Source organism: Coenobita brevimanus, chromosome 63, assembly GCF_032717465.1.
Source record: "Coenobita brevimanus isolate Jiangsu-jjx chromosome 63, ASM3271746v2, whole genome shotgun sequence".
NCBI classification, from domain to species: Eukaryota; Metazoa; Arthropoda; class Malacostraca; order Decapoda; family Coenobitidae; genus Coenobita; species Coenobita brevimanus.
The window spans coordinates 25,361,016-25,382,342 of NC_137016.1; the positions used below are offsets into that span (position 1 = coordinate 25,361,016).

The window sequence follows — 21,327 nt, forward strand, 5'->3', positions numbered from 1 at the left end:
GTTATTGTTTGTGATAGTAACGTACAATCTTCAGCCATGTCGTGAATACACAGCAGGTCCAGCGGGGCAGTAGACACACCTGAGTTTGTATTGTTTATGATTGTAACGTACTGTATGTACGATCTTTAGCCGTGTTTTGCTGTTAGTTCCTAACAAAGAACTGGTACATGTTTCTTGTAACACTATTTATGTTTGTTTTGATGGCCAAATACATGAAATTTATGTAAAATAAAGCTTATCAATATTTAAGGAAGGAATAATATCTGTCCCAATACAGAGATGGTAGACTCAGCCCACCAATTTTTTATTCTATTTAACTATTATTACAGCCTCTATTCTTTGTAGCAGAGAGTAAAATAATGTTGTTGTAACTTCTCCCTTCCTTTTAGTGACAAAGAGGGCACATAAAATGACCAGGGTTTAGTTGACCGACTTTGATGTCGAAAATTAAATAATCTGGTGAAAAGTGGCAGTTTTTCCTTGGTTAGTGACATCGAGAACTAGCCTATCCACCCTCAACACACCTTCACTTGCCACTCAAGCCAGTCTTTACTTAATATCTGGTAAGGATTTTTGGTCTTGCAGCTCTTTATAACAGTTTTAATGTCTTTTCAGGTACACGTTTATTGTGTTATGATGTTTTAGCACTAGTAAAGACTCGTCATTTAATTTTGGGTAGGGCTTGTTTGGTGTTACAGTACTTTCTGTTGGTGTTATAGTGATTTCTGATGTGGTAGGTACGTGTCCTACCAGAACGCTCCTCTTATTTTTCCCACTGATTCATAACTTCACACTTCGACGTTTCATGGTTCGCTAGATTTTGGCGGAACATTCATGCAGCGAAAAACAAGAATTTACTGTGTATACATATATATATATATTTTTATTTATGTATATGTATCACATATATATATATATATATATATATATATATATATATATATATATATACAGGTATCTGTTTTTGATTGGTGATAATGAATGGTAAAGTAGGGAATGTGAAGGTGGATGGAGTAGTTGGTGAGTGGGGTGTGCCTGCTGAGTTAGATGAGATTGGCAGTGCTTTAGTAGACATTTGTGCTGGGAGGGGGTTGGTGATAGCCAATACCCTCTTCAGGCACAAAATGATCCACAGGTATACATGGCAAGGCGGTGGCTCAATCGGTAGAGAGGTGGCCTGCAGTCCTACCGGACCCAGGTTCAAATCCCAACTGGGGCAAGGAACAGTTTGAGGATTTGAATTTCATAAATATCAGACTTTACCGATCTACCAGAAGACCCGCCGACGTGTCGTAAAGACAGCCTTAGCATGTATTCAATATGGATGGTGGGTGTTAGCGCCGAAGTGGTGACATATAGAGGTGTATGTATGTAGGAGGACTACTGGGCCTTGAGTGCAGGCTGTTAAGCCTATGCCCAGAATCGGACACACACACACACACACACACACACACACAAAAGTGATGAGAAGGGTGGGTGTTGAACTGAATGAAAGGAAGGCAATGGTTGATAATGTGTGTGTCGATGCAAGGATGCAAAGGTGTGTAGTGGATGCAAGAGTATGTAGATGTTGGGGGAGTGGACATTCTGTTCACCACTTGGTGGTGGTCAGAATCAAGGTCCAAGTAAAATGGAGAAATAGAAGAAGGGAAGGACGGGTGGAAGGAGTAGAATCAAGGAGAGTAGAAAGATTACAAGGGGATGAGAAAAAGGCAGAATATAAGAGAGAAGTGGAGGAACGATTGGGTAAATTTGGATTGGAGCAGATGGGGTAGTTGAAATGTGTGTGCAAGATATTTGCAGAAGAAATATGTGCAGCTGCCATGCCACGTTGAGTATACCGCTTCCCGTCCGATCAGCGAAGTTAAGCAACGTTGGGTCTGGTTAGTACTTGGATGGGTGACCGCCTGGGAACACCAGATGCTGTTGGCATCCCTACGTGTCAAGTGGGTTTGGTGGAGGATTAGTGCCCCTCCCTGTAAAACATTTAACTCTAAGCCTTTGACCACCCCATTTGGGATACATGGCTTCTGGCAATGGATGGATGTGATGTGATGTCTGGAGTGAAGAGAAGACGGAAGGGGGTGCAAGGAACAGCATGGTGGAATGAAGAGGTGAGACAGACTTTGACACAATAGAAGAAAGCATATAATGAATGGATGAGAAATTGGGGCGTGGAAGAAGTTGAGAGACTGGTAAGAGAGTTGTACGTAGAAAGGAAGAGAGAGGTGAAAAGATTAGTAAGAGAGAGTAAGAAGAGAGTGGATGAGGAATTTGGAAGGAATTTGAGGGTAAAGTTTAGGGATTGAATGAAAATGTTCTGGAAAGAGGTAAAGAGAATTAGACAGGGTGGCAGTGAAGTTCGTTGGGGAGTGAAAGATAAAAATGGTAGAGTACTTTTGGAGAAGGGAGAAAAAGTGAGCAGTTGGAGAGAACACTTTAAGAAATTGTTGAGCATAGAGAATGAAAGTAATGTGAGTATAAGTGCTGGAGATTGGCTGGGAGAAGGAGGGAGGTGAGAAGACAGTTAGATATCAGTAGGATGTAAGTGTTCGAAGCAGTGAAGAAAATCAAAATGAGGAAAGCCCCTGGAACTGATGAAGTGTGTGGTGAAATGGTGAAGCATGGGGGAGAGATAGTAGTAGAATGGATGTGGAAGATGTGCAGATTGGCCGGGGAGGAAGGTAGAGTTCTAGAGGATTGGAAGTCAGGTATAATTATTCCCTTGTACAAAGTAAAAGGGGAAAAAGAAATGTGTGGTAATCATAGGGGCATTTGTCTTCTTAGTGTAATAGGAAAAGTATATGGTAGGATACTTACTGACAGAGTTAGAGAAATAACAGAGGAATTAGTTGGAGAAGAGCAGGGAGGTTTTAGGAAGGGAAGAGGTTGTGTAGAACAGATACTCTTTCTTAGAATTTTAGTGGAAATGTTTCTAGAGAAAGGAAAGAAGCTGTATGGAGCCTTCATGGATTTAGAGAAAGCATATGACAGGGTGGATAGACAAGGATTGTGGAAAGTATTAAGAATATATGGAGTAGATGGAAAGTTGTTGAATGCTGTGAAGAGTATGTATGAGGGTGCTAAGGCTGCAGTGCGTGTGGATAGTGAACTGAGTGAACTTTTCTATTTGAAGGTTGGGTTGAAACAGGGATGTGTCATGTCTCCATGGTTGTTCAATCTGTATATGGATGGGGTTATAAAAGAGATACAAGGTAGGGTAGTGGATGTTGGAGTGGTCCTAATGAGAGAGGGCAGTGTTTGGAAACTCCCTGTACTGTTGTTTGCAGATGATACTGTGTTGTTAAGTGAAGATGAAGGGGAGCTGCAAGGCTTGGTGGATGAGTTTGGGAGAGTGTGTAAGAAACAGAATCTAGAGGTGAATGTAGGGAAGAATAAAGTTATGCTCCTTAAGAGAAGTTAAGTCAGTGAATGTACAGTGAGGTTGGATGAGGAGGAAATGGAAAATGTTAGTGCATGTAAGTACTTGGGTAGTGTGATGAATAAGGATCGATGTTTGGAGGGTAAAGTGCTTGAAAGGTTACAGCAGGGAAGAAAGGTTACTGGTTCTTTGAAAGCAATGATAAGAAACAGGGAAGTGAGCATGGAAGTGAAAAAGTTACTACATGACAGTATTGTGATACCAACTCTAATGAATGGAAGTGAAGTTTGGACGTTGTTGGAAGGACACAAGTCAAGAGTGAGAGCAGTGGAAATGAGTTATTTGAGAGGAGCCTGTGGTGTCACATGGAGAGAGAGACTCACAAATGAGGATGTAAAGGAGCATTGTGGTGTTGATGTGGATGTGATAGGAAGCATTAGGAGAAACTCACTGAGGTGGTTTGGCCGTGTGGAGTGGATGGAGAGTGAGAGACTGATGAGGAGAGTGTATGTGAGTGAGGTGGAGGGGGAGAGAGGGAGGGGGAGGCCGAGGATGAGATGGAGGAATGGAGTAGTGATGTATATGAGAGAGGGGTGTGTGAATTGAGAGCAAGGCAGTGAAATGACGGGGGACTGGGCGACGGTTAGGCGATTTTTTTGTGGCCACCCCGTATGGGATTAAGGTGTCTAGCAATGTACATGTATACAGTACAATCCCAGCTATCCTGTATCCAGACAAACGGAATACTCAGAACAACGGGAAAATTCAAGGGCTGATAAAAATGTCAGTAAGTTATAACTGTGCCACAATTTGAATGGACCGCCAAACCGCCGTTTGATTGTGTCACGCGAGGCTGGGGGAAGTCAGACAAAGCGAGGTGAAGGCATTTCCGGCTAATGTAAATCCCTAGCAGATCCTCTTAACCACCCCTCCTCTCCCCCTCTTTCCCCTACTTGAATTCAGTCATCCTCCACACCCTCCAAAAATCACCAGTCTGCGTTTTGCCACCAGACAGTAGACAAGCTCTCTTGCTATTGTGTTCCTCTGATAGACGGTAATTTGTACACTCCAGAATGCCAAAAGTGCAAACTAAACGTAAGCGTATCTTCCTTACCTTGAAACAGAAGCTGGACATATGCAACAGACTTGTAAAAGGCGAACATTATAAAACACTAATGGCTGAATATAAATGTTAATAGGAATGAAAGTTTATTTGGTTGGAAGAAAAATAAATAAATAATATGCCTGCATTTCATATGTACATCATTTATTTTATTTTCTGCAAAACAGCTGAGTGGCGGGTGAGGGGTGGAGTGATGGAGGTCAGGTGGGGAAGAAGAAGAACAGTCGGAAACGTAAACAGATTCACGTGGGGGCACAGGTGTTGTGATAATTCTACAGTGCAGTCTTAACATATCATCAGTTCACTAATAAATGTTCAAGCTTTTATTTCTTTATTTTATTTTTCAATTTTTATGAGTACAGTACATATAATGAATACAGTAATTTGGTAAACAATGGACTGGTGCAATTTGCAGTACTGCAAATTGCTAGACATTGCACGCACGTCCGTTATGACCATGGTGTGTGTTTACAAGGCAGTTTTTCAGGCGGAATCTCTTAGTGTAACCCCTAATGTGACTGGTGAGTACCTGAACTGTATTTACTGCTGTGATAGCCTTTGTATTAGTTTGACTTGAAAATCAGATATACGGGAAAAATCTGTAACCGGGAAGGTAAATTCCCCAAGCCACCCGGTTAACTGGGATTGTACTCTGTATATATATATATATATATATATATACAGTGCTCGACAAAAGTTTTCTGCCCCTTTGTCAAGGCGTGCAATGCTTTTGGCGAGAAAAGAATCACCCTTTTTGGGGAAAAAAAATTTAACCAGAAGTTTTGTGCTAACATGATGTCACGGCATCCTGAGGCCTTACTGCGTGCTGGTTGGCTGGCGCCTCAGTTGCCTGCGGGCTGCATGAGAGAGGGGAACCTGGCCTCTCCTCCTCCTCTTGTTGCGCCATTTTTTACCTAGTGAACTGCAATGTTTTGGCTTTCGCTACTTTAATATGGCCACTACCCATGAATTGTCTAGTGAAATAATATCATAGATCATTGCTCTAAAGGAGGCAGGCCACCCCACGAAGGAGATTAGTGATTTGGTTGGTGTGGCTCGGTCGACAGTGTGGAGGTGGTGTGCCCGTTACTGAGTGGAAGATAGTGATGACGTTCCTACAAAGAAACCATGGTCTGGTAGGCCCAGGAAAACTTCCCCGAGGTCTGTTAATGTGCCCAAATGTGCAGTGGAGTCTGATGCTCGTGTGACTGCAAGGAGAATTAAGGAGAACAGCCCGGAAGTGTTTTGTGAGGTTTCAGTGCACACTGTTTCTCGAAGAGTCCATGAACTTGGTTACACAAGCCACAGGCCTGTGAGAAAGCCTCTTCTTACATGTAACCAGCGATTTCGTAGGCTTGCCTTTGCTAACAAGTACCTTAACTGGGATGAGGACCAATGGTTGTCAGTGTTGTGGTCTGATGAGGCAACGTTTACCGTTAATTGTAATGAAGGAGCACGAGTGTACCGGCACAGAGGTAGTGGCCCGCTTGACCCGTGTTACATGGAGAGCACAGTTAAGCACCCTGATTCACTAATGGTATGGGGTTGTTTCTCTGGTAAGGGGTTGGGGAAGCATGCTATTACAGATATTTTTTGGGCAAATGCTCAGACGAAGTTGCTTCCATGGTGCCACCTCTCCATGCCTTCCCTCGTGCTACACGGGCATATGGTAGCGCTCATGAGTGGAATGTCACTGAGCCATATTGCAGAACTTCTGCCTATCAGAATTCTTTCATTCCCCGAACTGCATCTCTCTGGAACTCGCTTCCCCAGAGTTGTTTCCCTCCAAATTTCAACCCACAACTGTTCAAGTCTAATTGTTACAGATATTTTATGAACAGAGGACACCAGTAATCTGGTGTATGGATTTTTTTTTTTTTACTCATTTGTTTTTCCTTCCTCCGTTGTGTTATTGAAAAAAAAAAAAAAAAAAAATGCAGAGTGAATCAGGACGTTTACCTGGAGTTGCTTTGTGAACATTTTCCTGAGTCCTTCAAGCTCACAAGTGCACGAGTGTTTCAGCAGGACGGTGCACCTGCTCTTAAAGCCAAATCTGTCACCATCTGGCTTCGTGACTGCGAGGTCTCCTTCATGAAAGACTGGCCAGGCAATAGCCCAGACATCAGCCCGATAGAGAACCTCTGGTACCTCATAAAGAAGAATCTTCAAGGGAAGGACGTGAGCTTTCTGCCTAAGCTGGAAGCAGCCATTCGTGAGTCCTGGGCAAGTATATCACCCCTGCACCTGAGGAACCTCGCCCATTCATTTCTACTACGTGTCAGGTCCATGAAGAAGCGCAAAGGAAACCCTACCAAGCATTAAAGGTAATTATAATGCATTATTTACATGTTTTTTCCATAGTTGAAAGGTTTGTTTTGTAGGAGGGGCACCGGGCTCGCAATACTTGTCGAGCACTGTACATATACAGTAATCACTCTAATATCCGGACGCCCAATAACCGAACATCCCCACTACCCGGACATAATCGTCCTGGGATCCAACATTCCCAAAATGGTCCGAAAACCCCCCCCAAAAAAAAAAAAAAAAAGATTTTTTCCCGTCTGTAATTTGAACTTAGCGCGCGCACGCCGCGGGAGAGCATTGTTTTGGCGCGTCATTCCTCCGACGTCCAATAGAGCGCCGCTGCATCCTCCCCACTTCCCGCCTGTCTCTCACCGCGAGTGCATGCTCGTCGTAATGGCAGCCCACGTGATTGCTTTTATGGTGGTGCCCTACTTGCTGCAGGGCCTTCTGCTGCTCTCGGGCCTCCTCTTAGTGTGTGTGATGATGGCCCCGCCACCTGAGAAAAGGAAGAGAGTGGTGTTGACTCTGGAGAAGAAGAGGAAGATAGTGGAGAAAGTGGATGCGGGTTGGTCTTCTTCCCGCATTCTTCGCGAGTTCAACCTGGCCCGGTATACTTTGTTCGATATCAAGAGATCCTGAGACAAACTCATGCAGTACACGGCTGACTTCTCGTCGAGAAGCAAACGCAACATGGAAAGGAAGGTTATGTTTACCCCCAAGTTTGCAGAAATCGACCGATCCACGTTGATTTGGTATCGACAACAACGTGCAGCTGGTGTGATGGTACGTGGAACGGAGCTGAAGGCTGCTGCTGAGAAGTTCGCCAGGCTTCACGACGCCCTAGACTTCAAGGCATCCGAGGGTTGGCTCTTCACGTTCAAGTTGCGACATGGCCTTACCAACCGTAAAGCACATGGCGAAGCATTGGACGCTGACGAGGATGGAGTTGACGAGTTTCGGCACAAGGAGAAGGGCTTGATCAACAGGGAGGGCCTAACTCTCGGTCAAGTCTACAACGCTGATGAAACTGGCCTATTCTATCACTCGCTGCCAACGAACACTCTATCCGAGGAGACGGAGAAGTGTGTACCTGGCCGCAAGCTTTCCAAGGAACGGATATCTGCTTTGTGTTGTGCCAGTGCTAACGGCATGCACCGGCTTAAGCCCAATGTTGTTGGCCGCGCAAAGCAGCCTCGGTACCTTCGTGGGGTGATGGATGTCCTTCCTGTCGTCTGGTACCATTCTTTGAAGGCATGGTTCACAGCTGTGATCTTCAAAGACTGGTTTCACCGTCACTTCGTCAAGGAGGTCATCCAGTACCAGACGAAGACACTGGGAATCCCTCGCAACCAGGTAAAGGCTCTCCTTCTACTCGACAATGCACCTGCCCACCCATGCGACAAGGACTTGATTGCTGAGAATGGCCGTATTAGGTGCATGTTTCTGCCACCTAATACGACTGCTCTCATCCAACCAATGGACCAAGGAGTGATCGTGGCAAAAAAGCGCCTATACTGTCGGAAGTTCCTGGACGAGGTGATGGTTGTTCTCGAGGACGAGGACGAGCGCAGGGAGGGACGGGACACACGAGGCAAGCGGACTTTGGAAAACCTTCGCCGCTACAACATCAAGTCTGTGCTGTACAACTGGGCTAGTGCATGGAAGGAAGTCCCTGTGAAAACTCTGGAAAATGGTTGGTCTCCTCTGCTTGGAACGGATGTGGAGAACGATTTTCTAGGGTTCGACGTGGATGACTTCCATGCACGGCTACGTACGCATGGCGACGATGTAGATGTGGACGATGGTCGTGAATGGTTGGATGACGACGAGGGCGATCCTGGGTATCGGACGTTGTCTGATATCGAGATTGCGTCTTTGGTTGCAGGTGTCAGTACTGAACTTGAAGATTCCGACGCTGAAGGCGACGATGATGCGGACTCCTCTCAGCAGGACACTACTCCAGCCATTCCCAAGCTGAACGCACTCCGGGAACATCTAGAGTTCGTCCTAGACTACTTGGAACACCCGGACTGCGACAGGGAGATGGGGCCCTTGGGACTCGTGGAGGAAGTGCGTGCTTTCAGGCAGTGCATCATCAGTCGTCAGAATTGTCGGTCATTGCATCAATCAACCATTGACAGTTTTTTAAGGCCCGTGACCCCCGCTGTGCCCAGCCCTGGCTCCACTCCGTTGCCTCCCCAAGACAGGCCCTCATGCTCCGAGCCACAGCCCAGCACATCAGCCACGGTGGAGTCACCGCTCGACGTGAGTTTGCGGCTGTCTTCAGAGTCCTCTGCAGTGGGTACGCCATCACCACGACCCAGCGATGCACCCCTAGGTCGTCTGCCAGTGATACTCTCGGACTCTGACAGTGAATAAACAGCAAGAACTTTTCCACTAGACCGTATGGGAATTTTGAGTGTTGTGCAGTGAAAAAAACAGTGTGTTGTGTTAAGGATTTAAAGTTGTGAGAGAAAAGACTCTAGAAAAAAAATTTAACGTAATAAGACTTGTTTGTTTTGGCTTTGGAAAATAAAAAATGGGAAAAGTTAAAGTGCAACACTAAGTTACAATGGAGCATTATTTAGACAAAAGTGCACACTGTGAAGAGAACGGACTTCTGTGTGTTATTGACTAAGTTCAGTGCAAGACTTCAGGATCAGTGTACTTCAAGTGCTTCAGGAAATCGTTCTTACTGTCAGAGTCCGAGAGGAGGCGGTTATTCATCGAGGTGGCCAGGGACTTGCTGTAAGTAGCCAGAATGTTTCATATTGTACTTTTTTCCCTACTATATTTGCCTCATTTCACTCTTTAATGTCCTTTATTGGTGTGAATAGGGTGTTAGTAGCTATGCATGTGCAGTAGGAATGTGTTTTTCTGAGTTAGGTTAGGTTAGGGTCCATAAGTACCAGAATGTTTATTAATGTATGAACATACTTCTAAACCCTCATTTTATGTTTCTTTTGCATTTATTTCAGTCATTTATGTGCCTTATTGGTGTGATTTGGGTCTTAAATAGATGCTATGCATGTCCAGAGGGAGTTGTATAGGTGTTTCTCTGAGTTAGGGCCCATAAGTACAAGTCCATAAGCTGGGGCCCAATATCCGGACAAAACTAATAACCGGACCTACCTATGGCTCTATTACATCGGATATTGGAGTGATTACTGTATATATATATATATATATATATATATATATATATATATATATATAGATAGATAGATATATATTAAGGTGATTTTCCATTTATATTTATTCCAGGTGACTTGTTTTGGGAAATAATATCCCATCATCAGACCTAAAACAATTAAAAACACGTATTGCAGTTTACATCATATGGTAAAATACTTCCATGAGAAAAAAATGTTACCCAAAGGAGCATGTAACAATAACTGATTTCTGTGAATGTAACCAAAATGTAAAACTATTTTCATAAATATAACAAACTTGAAAAAAAAAAAATGAGAGTGTTATCTTGTTGAGTTGGGAGGAATGACTGAAGATCATGAACACAATTAATCCAAAGGAAAAGTATCATGAAGCTTGTGAGACGTCAATAATCCAGTGCGAAGCCAAAGAACCAAGTTTAGAATCAGAGAACCAAATATCAAAGAGCTGATTCATAGCAACAGAACAATATTATAATCTTAAGATACACAACTTTGTTGATGATTCATAGGTATTTAATGAAGGCTTAAGTTTGTGCATGCACAATTACTCCAAAATTTGCAATTCCATTCTCTCGTTACTACTATGCAAAATAGTAAAATTATCCATATTACAGTTTGGCCCATATCGAAACAGTGATTCCTAATCTCTAACATTGGGTTAGACAATGGCAGTGATGTTCTGTGAGAGAAGCCTTTGTGCTCAGACACATGAAATTTGAGGTTCCGAATTGAACTCCCAATATATCATGCTGTACAGCTAGAACATACATATAAATATACTGTTCTGTGTTCGAGCACAATGGCTTTGGTATACAGTGTTATCTTTACATCGAAAATATGAACCTACAGTAAAAGGGTTTACAAATACAAATGTGAATGAGATTTGAGGATAGACACACTTGAGTATTTTGAAAGTCTGGTTTCTAATGTTACAACTGACATGACCATAAAAGGGAAACCAAATATAATGTATGTCCTCATCTGCCATTGCTGCCTTCCTAGAACCACTTAATATTTGGTTTAAAAACTCGTTTACCATCCTTGGAAACAACATAGAAGGGTAATTATTATTCAAGGTTTGCTATTGTCTACCTGTATGGTACTGTATATGTAAAGTACATGATTGTAACGTGTGGTTTTATATCAGGTGATTGTGGGTGGCTTGCCACAGCCATATGGTCTGACGCTGTATGAGGACTATGTCTACTGGGCGGATTGGAAGACTGGCACCATTGAACGAGCAAACAAAACTAAAGGCGAGAACAGGACCAGGATCCAGGTACTTTTATGTAGCTGTAGTAATATTAGGTTATGTAATTCACTCCCAGCCACAGGCTTCATCTTGATCACCCCCCTATTTTTTTTTTTTTTTAATGCTCAAGCATCTCTTGGTGTATGATCCTTCATACAAGCATAATCCTGCTTCAAACTGGCCCTTCTATACCTGTTTTTCATTTTATACCAGGGTTTTCCTCATGCATTTTGTTTTCAGTGGGAAATAAGAGATGAAAGGATTTTACCAAGCATTACAGATGGAAGTTGTTAACAGTGTATTGTAACATTAAGTTTCCAGCTTAGACTTCTCAAGACCTCCTCAGTTGATTCCACACTATTACTCCACCACCATTATTGTAAATGGTTATGGTGTGTGTGTGTGTGTGTGTGTGTGTTTGTGTGTGTATTACCTATTTGCCTATTTGTAGTATACAGGAATTGAGCGATGCTCGTGTTGTCCTGTCTCCATATCCACATTTATCTAGTTTCCTTTTACACACAAGAATGTTTTTCTCCTGCACCACCTTCTTGTCTAAGTCGTTCCAAATACTTATGTATTTACCCAATATACCTAATTGAGATACACACGAAATATGCTATGCTTGTGGGTTCCCATCGCTGTTTCTCAGTACAGTGGGGCACCAGTTTTCGCGCCTAATTGGGTCCAAAAATAATGCGCGAAAGTGGAATTAGTGAAAATTGGGGCATTGTCTTTATGGCAAAAAGGCTAATTGGTTCCCGGTTATCCTAAAGTAACATCAGATTTTCATTTTCACTTGCAATACAGTACATCAAATCACTATTGTACATTGCATTGTGAGATACAAACAATAAAAACTGTACAGTGCACATTATATGAGGAGAAACATACCACAGAGACCAGGTTGAGGTGTTTAATGGATGTTGGGGGTAAGTATCCGAGCCTTTCCTCCCGACTTTGAATGTCCCGGCCACTTTTTATCACCACCACTGCCTCCCGGCCCTCCCCCCACACCACCAGGCTCTCCCCCCACACCACCAGGCCCTTTCCCCACACTACCAGGTATAGTAGAGGCCATTGAACCGTGAGAATCCAACACAATGGAGCTAGCACGCTCGTACACAATGGCGGGAATGGGTGGACAGAGTGTTGACATGACGTCATTCAAGATGGCGGTGGGTTGCGGGCGGGCAGTGCAGGAAATTCAAAGTTCAAAATATTGTCCCAAACCCAAAATTTGTGCGCGAAAATCGATTTTTTTCAAGCGAAAGTGGAAGTTAGGGAATATTTGGTGCATGCCGCGAAAGTGGATTCCGCGAATCCTGCTGTAGCGAAAGTTGGTGCCCCACTGTAAATCAAATTTAGCCTTAAACTCGTTTAAGTTTTTAGACTGGATGATCTCTTTGTCCAGGCTATTCCATAAATTTATACTTCTGTAAGGAAAGCTATATTTCTTGATATTCCTCAAGCAGCCTGACCTCTTCAATTCCATTCCGCGTCCCCCTGCCGCTCTCTTATCCCATAAAAACAGATCTTCTCGGTCAATTTTATCCACTCCCACCATGGTCCCGAACACTGCAATCATGCCTCCCCTCCCCCTCTCCTCCTCTAAGGAAGGCAAATCCAGCTTTTCCAGCCTCTCTCTGTATGACAGATCTGCCAGACTGGGGACCATTTTGGTTGCTGTTCCCTGCATTCTCTCAATCTTGTTTACATCTTTCTTTTTGTGTGGGGACCACACCACTGCTGCATATTCCAACCTGGGGCAGACCACGGCCACTATCAATTTTTTCATCATCTCATCCGTATAATGAAATGCCACTCTTATGTTAGTCAGGAGTTTATAAGTCTCTCCAACTATCTTATCAATGTGCTCTCCAGATGACAAACTATCCTGGACCAGCACTCCCAAGTCTTTCTCATCGCTCACCTCAGTGACTAATTCACTACCCAACAATTCACCGATGGCCCCCCGGCACCTTTACCCATTTCCATTATCTTACACTTCCCTACATTAAATTTCATCTCCTACCTCCGGCTCCAATCATGCATCATATCCAGATCCCCCTGCAGCACCCCACAATCCTCCTCAACCTCCACCCTCCTCAAGATCCCTACATCACGGGCAAACAGACCCGCACAACTGTTTGCTCCATCTACCACATCACCCACGCAAACCAGGAACATCACTGGCGCCAACACTGAGCCCTGGGGGACTCCACCCGCCACCTCCCTCCATCCAGACATCCCATCCCCCATCACCGTCCTCACCTGTCCGTCCCTCAAAAAGTCTCTCATCCACTCCAGGAGTCCCCCCTTCAGTCCTCCCACATACTCCAGTCCCCACACTAGTCTCCCATGAGGTACCCTGTCAAAGACCTTCTCCAAGTCTAAGTACACACAATCCACCCAACCATCCCCCCCCCCTCCCCCGCACCACGTCAATCGCTCCCGAGCAAAAGCCCAACAAGCCAGAAACACACTACCTTCCACTTCCGAATCCAAACTGACACCCGGGCAAAATACTGTATCCATCTCATCTCCTCCAGATACTTTATCCATCCGTCCCTCAGGACCCCCTCGCACAATTCCGCGACCACGCTGGTCAGAGACACTGGTCCACAATTCAGGGACCCCCCCCCTGCCTCCTCCCCCACAAACTGGCACCACATTTGCCCTCTTCCATTCTTGTGGCACTTTCCCCTCTTCCAGAGAACACATGATTAAACTGTGAATTTTATCCGCCAGTTGTTCTCTGCATTCCTTCAGTACCCAATTAGAAATTCCATCAGGTCCTGGGGCTTTCCTTACATCTTGAGTTTCCAATAATTTGTACACTTCCTGTACCTCCACTTTTATATCTTTTATCACCGGTACATTTCTAGTCTCTCCCTCCCCTTCCACAAACTCTTTTTCATTTGTGATAACTGATTGGAAACATGTGTTCATTATTTCAGCTTGCATTGGTGCATCTTCATGGACCTCTCCTTCTACTTGGAATTTAGTGATTCCTTCCCTTTGTTTCAATTTGCCATTACCAAATCTATAAAACAGTTTGGGTTCATCCTTGCATTTGTCTATTATACCTTTTTCAAAATTCTTTTCTTCTTCTCTACGTATTCTTGTGTAATCATTTCTAGTTCTTTTATATTCTTCCTTTGTTCTGGTGTTGCCCCTCTTTCTCCAGTTGTTCCACGCCTTATCTCTTTCTTTTTTTGCTATCATACACCTTCTATTAAACCACTCCTTTTTCCTGCTTTCTTTCCCTCTTACTCTTGGTACAAATTTTTCCACTCCCAAATTGTAGAGGTTTAGAAAGATATCCCACTTCCTTTGTATCTCTCTTGTTTCTCTTAATTTTGTTCAATCCGCATTTTCAAAAAAGTTTCTCAGTCCTGTGAAATTAGCTTTCCCAAAGTTGTATCTTTGTGTGTGTGTGTGTGTGTGTGTGTGTGTGTGTGTGTGTGTGTGTATGTGTGTGTGTGTGTGTGTGTCTATTTACCTAGTTGTATTAACCTAGTTATGATATACAGGAAATGAGCCATGTTCATGGGGTCCTTTCTCTGTTTCTCAGTAAGTCAAATTTTTCTTTAAACTCGTTTAAGTTTTCAGACTGGACAATCTCTTTGTCCAGGCTATTCCACAGGTGTATGCATCTATAAGGAAAACTATATTTCTTGATATCTTCAAGCAGCTTGGCTTTTCCAGTTTCATTCCGTGTCCTCTTGTTACTCTCGTATCCCATACAAACAGATCTTCTCTGTCAATTTTATCTTCTCCCATCATGGCCCTGAACACTGCAATCATGTTGCCCCTCTCTCTCCTTTCCTCTAAGGAAGGCAAATCTAGCTTTTCCAGCCTCTCTGTACGACAGATCTGCCAGGCTGGGGACCATCTTGGTTGCTGTTCTTTGTATTCTCTCGATCTTGTTTATATATTTCTTTTTGTGTGGGGACCACACTACTGCTGCATATTGTAACCTGGGGCGGATCATGGCCACTATCAATTTTTTCATCATCTCATCCATGTAATGAAATGTTACTCTTATGTTAGTCAAGAGTTTATACGTCTCTCTAACCGTCTTGTTAATGTGTTTTGAGGTGGCAAACTATCCTGGACCAGCACTTCCAAATCTTTCTGTTCCCTCGCTTTTGTGATTAGTTCATTGCCTATCAAATAATTCAGTGATGGGCTCTTGGTACTTTTGCTCATTTCCAATATTTTACATTTTTTTGCGTTGAATTTCATTTCACACATCCGGCTCTTATCGTGTATCCTATCCAGATCCTCCTGCAGCATTTTACAGTCTTCCTCAACTTCTACTTTCCTCACGATCTTTGCATCATCAGCAAACAGACTTGCATAACTGTTCAGTCCCTCTTCCATATCATTTACATAAATCAGGAACATTACTGGTGCTAACACTGAGCCCTGTGGGACTCCACTTGTTACTTCCCTCCAGCCAGACATCCTGTCCTTTATTACTGTCCTCCTATATCTGTCACTTAAAAAGTCTCTCATCTACTCCAGGAGGTTTCCCTTCAGTCTTTCTATATGCTCCAATTTCCACAATAGTCGGTTATGGGGTACCCTGTCGAAGGTCTTCTCCAAATCTAAATACACACAATCCACCCAACTGTCTCTCCTGTAGCGCATCAATCGCTCTTGAGTAAAAGCTCAGCAAGTTGGAAATGCATGACCTTTCACTTCTGAATCCAAACTGACTTTCAGCCAAAATCTTCCTCTCTTCCAGATATTTTATCCATCTGTCTTTCAGGATTCTCTTGCACAATTTTGTGACCAATCTGGTCACACACACACACACACACACACACACACACACACACACACACACACACACACACACACACACACACACACACACACACACACACACACACACACACACACACACACACACACAGATTGAAAAAGTTCAAAGGGCTGCTAGAAGATGGATACCAAGCTTAAGGGACCTAAGCTACGAACAAAGACTAAATAAACTGAATCTACCAACACTACAGGAGAGAAGGAAAAGAGATGACATGATAATCCTATATAAGTGCATATCAGGAAAGGAGAAAATAGACATAAATGATTACTTAACATATGGAGAAGCATCAGCAAGAGGACACTGCAAAAAACTGCATAAGAAGAGAGGTGATAAAGACGTAAGGAAATTCAGTTTCCCAAACAGAGCAATTGATCAATCGAATGCACTACCGAATGAAATAGTGTGTGCCAAAACAATTCACAAATTTAAGGATATGTACAATAAATATGGTTTAAGACACGGGACAGTACGAGCTTGACTCATTCCTGTAAAGATACACTTAGGTAAGAACAATTAGGTAAGGTAAGAACACACACACACACACACACACACACCAGTGAGAAGGTTCAGAACATGTATACACTGTTTGCCAATATGAGAATAGCGTTTACATACATAATTGAAGACATGCTAAGAAAGATAATAACGTCATTCATCAGACCAAACCTGGAGTATGCATCTGTAGTCTGGAGTCCTCATCTCAAAAAACACATAGACAAGATTGACAAAGTTCAAAGGGCCTCTACAAGATGGGTACCAAGCTTAAGGGATCTAAGCTGTGAAGAAAGACTAAATAAACTGAGTCTACCAACACTACAGGAGAGAAGCAAAAGAGGTGACATGATTATGCTATATAAATGCATATCAGGGAAGGAGAAAATAGACATAAATGATTACTTAACGTATGGGGAAGCATCAGCAAGAGGACACTGCAAAAAATTGCATGTAAAGAGAGGCGATAAAGACATAAGGAAATTTAGTTTCCCAAATAGAGCAATTGATCAGTGGAATGCACTACCGAATGAAATAGTATATGCCAAAACAATTCACAAATTTAAGGATATGTACGATAAATATGGTTTAAGACACGGGACAGTATGAGCTTGACTCATTCCTGTAAAGATACAATTAGGTAAGAACACACACACACACACACACAAACAGCCGGAGAGAGCAGACATCCTAGCCATCGCTCCTAACCTTGAGTAGTTTCAGGAATTTTGTCTGTCCTGTCTCCTAGGGTCTTTCTTTAAATTTAAAATAATGAAAGTTAGTAGACTACCAAAAATGTAAAGATTTGTTGGCTATAGTAAACATGAATGTTTGTGGTTTATTCGGTAACAGCTGTTTTGATACTTTACCGGTACATTAAACATGACCGAAAATGTAAACACTGAGGGAATGGAATTTCAAGGATTTGATGCTAATACTAATGTCATGGACCTGGTGAAAACATTAATTATGAGGATTAGTGAACTCGAAAAGAAAGTTGAGAATCTAGTGATAAACGATGTGTCAGCAAATACGGAAACCACCATACAGAATCTGATCCAGTCAAATGAAGCAGCCAATGAAGAGATTAGGAATTTGAAGCGGGAAAATGTTGAACTGAGGAGGAAACTAGAAGAGAGTACTAATAAAACGGAGAAGGTGAGTAATGTATTAGAAGAACATAGGGCAAAGTGGGCACACGTAGAAGAAGAACAGAAAGAAGTGGTCAGCTTAAGAGAGATCATCCAGGAAGAAAGGGAAATGAACAAGAAAGAAATGGAAGAAAATGTAGTGAAAATACTGAAGAAAAAAGAGAAAATAGTGAGAGAAACTGTAGAAAGGAACAGATGTGTGGTAGTATTTGGAAACAGGGAAGAGGAAGAAAAGGTTAGGTTCGTAAGACTCGAGAGAGACACGAACATGGTGAGAGGAATATTAGGCAAGATTGACCCCGAAGGAGACAAGTGGGTAAAAGAAATTGAGGAAGTAAGGAGGATAGGGCCTTATAAGAAAGGGGAAACAAGACCAATGAGAGTCAAGTTTACATCAGAAAGTGTAATAAATGAGATACTTAAAGTGACCTGGAAATTAAGCAAAGAGGCGGGGGTGGAAAATATTATAATAAGAAAAGATCTGAATGAAGAAGAAAGAGAAGTTTTAAAATCATTAAAGGAAGAAGTAAAGGAAAAAATGATAAGAGGACAGAGGAAGAATGTAATACTTTTTTTTGGAGAGTATTGGATATGAAAGTAAGGAAATGGTATTTAAGGAAATAGAAGTGAAGGAAACTAGGGGGGATGGTTGTGAAAGATCAGAAGTTGAGGAAGTGGTACGGACAGAGAGTAGGAGAGAAGAGAGTATTAAAAAAGTCAAAAATAATTTGAAGGTGATATATACTAATGTTGATGGTTTCATATCGACAAGGATCGAAATTAATGATTTCTTGAGAGAACATGAACCTGATGTCTTGTGCTTTGTAGAGACCAAATTAAGAGAAGATATTGATGTTCATTTGGGAGATGGTAAATACAAACTGTGGAAAAAAGACAGAAAAGAAAAAAAGGGAGGAGGAGTGATGATAGCAGTGAAGAACAACATAAATGTAGATACTGTGGAAATGGGAGAAGGCAGGGCTGAAGTGATATATATGAAATTAGAAACTGGAGAGAATGTTAAGAGAGATATGGCGGTAGTGTATGTTCCCCCAAAGACGAGAGCATGGAAAGATGACGAATACCATGAGATGTTGTCAGATATGGCTACCTACTTGCAAAAAATAATTGAGAAAAGCAATAATATAATTTTGGTGGGTGACTTTAATTGTAAAGAGGTGAACTGGGAGGAGTGGTACTCGGGAGGCGGCGAGGATTCATGGGGCACTATGTTATTAAATATAATAATGAATAATGTGATGACGCAATGGGTCAAAGAAGAGACACGGTTTCGAGGTGAGGACACACCAGCAAGGTTAGATTTACTGTTCACCAAAGAACCCGATGTAATAGAATCATTGGAATATATCTGTCCTTTGGGAAAAAGTGATCACGTTGTCATTGAGTTCCAGATGTTAATAGGAAACGTCGAGCCAAGAGACGAGCTTCATAGACAGGGAAGATACAACTTTGGGAAAGCAAATTTTACAGGATTGAGAAACTTTTTTGAAAATGCGGATTGGAGAAAATTCAGAGAAACAAGAGAGATACAGAGGAAGTGGGATATCTTTCTAGACCTCTATAATTTGGGAGTGGAAAAATTTGTACCAAGAGTAAGAGGGAAAGAAAACAGGAAAAAGGAGTGGTTTAATAGAAGGTGTATGATAGCTAAAAAAGAGAGAGATAAGGCGTGGAACAATTGGAGAAAGAGAGGTAACGACAGAACAAAGGAAGAATATAAAAGAACAAGAAATGAATACACAAGAATACGTAGAGAAGAAGAAAGGAACTTTGAAAAAGGTATAATTGACAAATGCAAGGATGCACCCAAACTGTTTTATAGATTTGTTAATGGCAAACTGAAACAAAAGGAAGGAATCACCAAACTGAAAGTAGAAGGAGAGGTCTTTAAGAATGCGGCAATGCAAGCAGGAATAATGAACAAACGTTTCCAGTCAGTTTTCACTAAAGAAAAGGAGCTTGTGGAAGGGGAGGGAGTGATTAGAAATGTTCCGGTGATGAAAGATATAAAAGTGGAGGTACAGGAAGTGTATAAATTACTGGAAACTCAAGATGTAAGGAAAGCCCCAGGACCTGATGGAATTTCTAATTGGGTACTGAAGGAATGCAGAGAACAACTGGCGGATAAAATTCACAGCTTAATTGTATGCTCACTGGAAGAGGGGAAAGTGCCAAAAGAATGGAAGAGGGCAAATGTGGTACCAATTTACAAGGGAGGAAACAGGGATGAACCCCTGAATTGTAGACCAGTGTCTCTAACCAGCATTATCGCAAAATTGTGTGAAAGAATCCTGAAAGACAGATGGATAAAATATCTGGAAGAGATGAATATTTTGGCTGAATGTCAGTTTGGATTCAGAAGTGGAAGGTCATGTGTTTCCAACTTGTTGAGCTTTTACTTAAGAGCGATTGATATGGTACAGGAGAGAGATGGTTGGGTGGATTGTGTGTACTTAGACTTAGAGAAAGCCTTTGACAAGGTACCTCATAAGAGACTAATGTGGAAACTAGAATATATAGGAGGACTAAAGGGGAAACTTCTGGAATGGATTGGAGACTTTTTGAGAGACAGACAAATGAGGACAGTAATAAAGGAAAAGATGTCTGGATGGAGGGAAGTAACAAGTGGAGTCCCTCAAGGCTCAGTGTTAGCGCCAGTAATGTTCCTGATTTACATAAATGATATGGTAGATGGAGTGAACAGTTATGTAAGTCTGTTTGCTGATGATGTAAAGATCTTGAGGAAGATAGAGGTTGAGGGGGATTGTAAAATACTGCAGGAGGATTTGGATAGGATACACAATTGGAGCCGGACGTGGGAAATGAAATTTAATGTAAAGAAATGTAAAATATTGGAAATGGGTAAAAGTACCAGGAGACCATCACTGAATTATTTTTTGGGTAATGAATTAATCACAAAAAGGAGAGAAGAGAAAGATTTGGGAGTGCTGGTCCAAGATAGTTTGTCACCAGAAAAGCACATTAACAAGATAGTTGGAGAGACTTATAAGCTCTTGACTAACATAAGAGTAGCATTTCATTATATGTATGAGGAAATGATGAAAAAATTGATAGTGGCCATGATCCACCCCAGGTTAGAATATGCAGCGGTTGTGTGGTCCCCACACAAAAAGAAAGATATAAACAAGATTGAGAGAATACAAAGAACAGCAACCAAGATGGTCCCCAGTCTGACAGACCTGTCATACAGAGAGAGGCTGGAAAAACTGGATTTGCCTTCGTTAGAGGAAAGGAGAAAGAGGGGAGACATGATTGCGGTGTTCAGGACCATGGTGGGAGTAGATAAAATTGACAAAGAAGATCTGTTTGTATGGGATAAGAGAGCAACAAGAGGACATGGAATGAAATTGAAAAAGTCAAGCTGCTTGAAGGATATCAAGAAATATAGCTTTCCTTACAGAAGTATAGACATATGGAATAGCCTGGACAAAGAGATCGTCCAGTCTAAAAACTTAAACGAGTTTAAAGTTAAATTCGACTTATTGAGAAACAGCGACGGAAACCCACGAGCATAGTACATTCCGTGTATATCACAACTAGGTATATTAGGTAAATACTTAAATATTTGGAA

At 42.3% G+C, this 21,327-nt stretch overlaps 1 protein-coding gene and 1 non-coding gene across 2 annotated transcripts in view; both read left to right on the top strand.

Annotated features, from left to right (window-relative positions):
• arr (low-density lipoprotein receptor-related protein 6) overlaps window positions 1–21,327 on the top strand; it is an 801,354-nt gene that overhangs the window by 520,846 nt on the left and 259,181 nt on the right. Inside the window, exon 17 of the mRNA XM_080275999.1 lies at window positions 11,130–11,261. Coding sequence (XP_080132125.1) covers window positions 11,130–11,261 — 132 coding nt within the window. The remainder of the gene's footprint in view (window positions 1–11,129; window positions 11,262–21,327) is intronic.
• Window positions 1,814–1,932, top strand: LOC145404550 (5S ribosomal RNA). The gene has a single exon (XR_013898206.1). It is a non-coding gene; the product is annotated as a 5S ribosomal RNA (ribosomal RNA).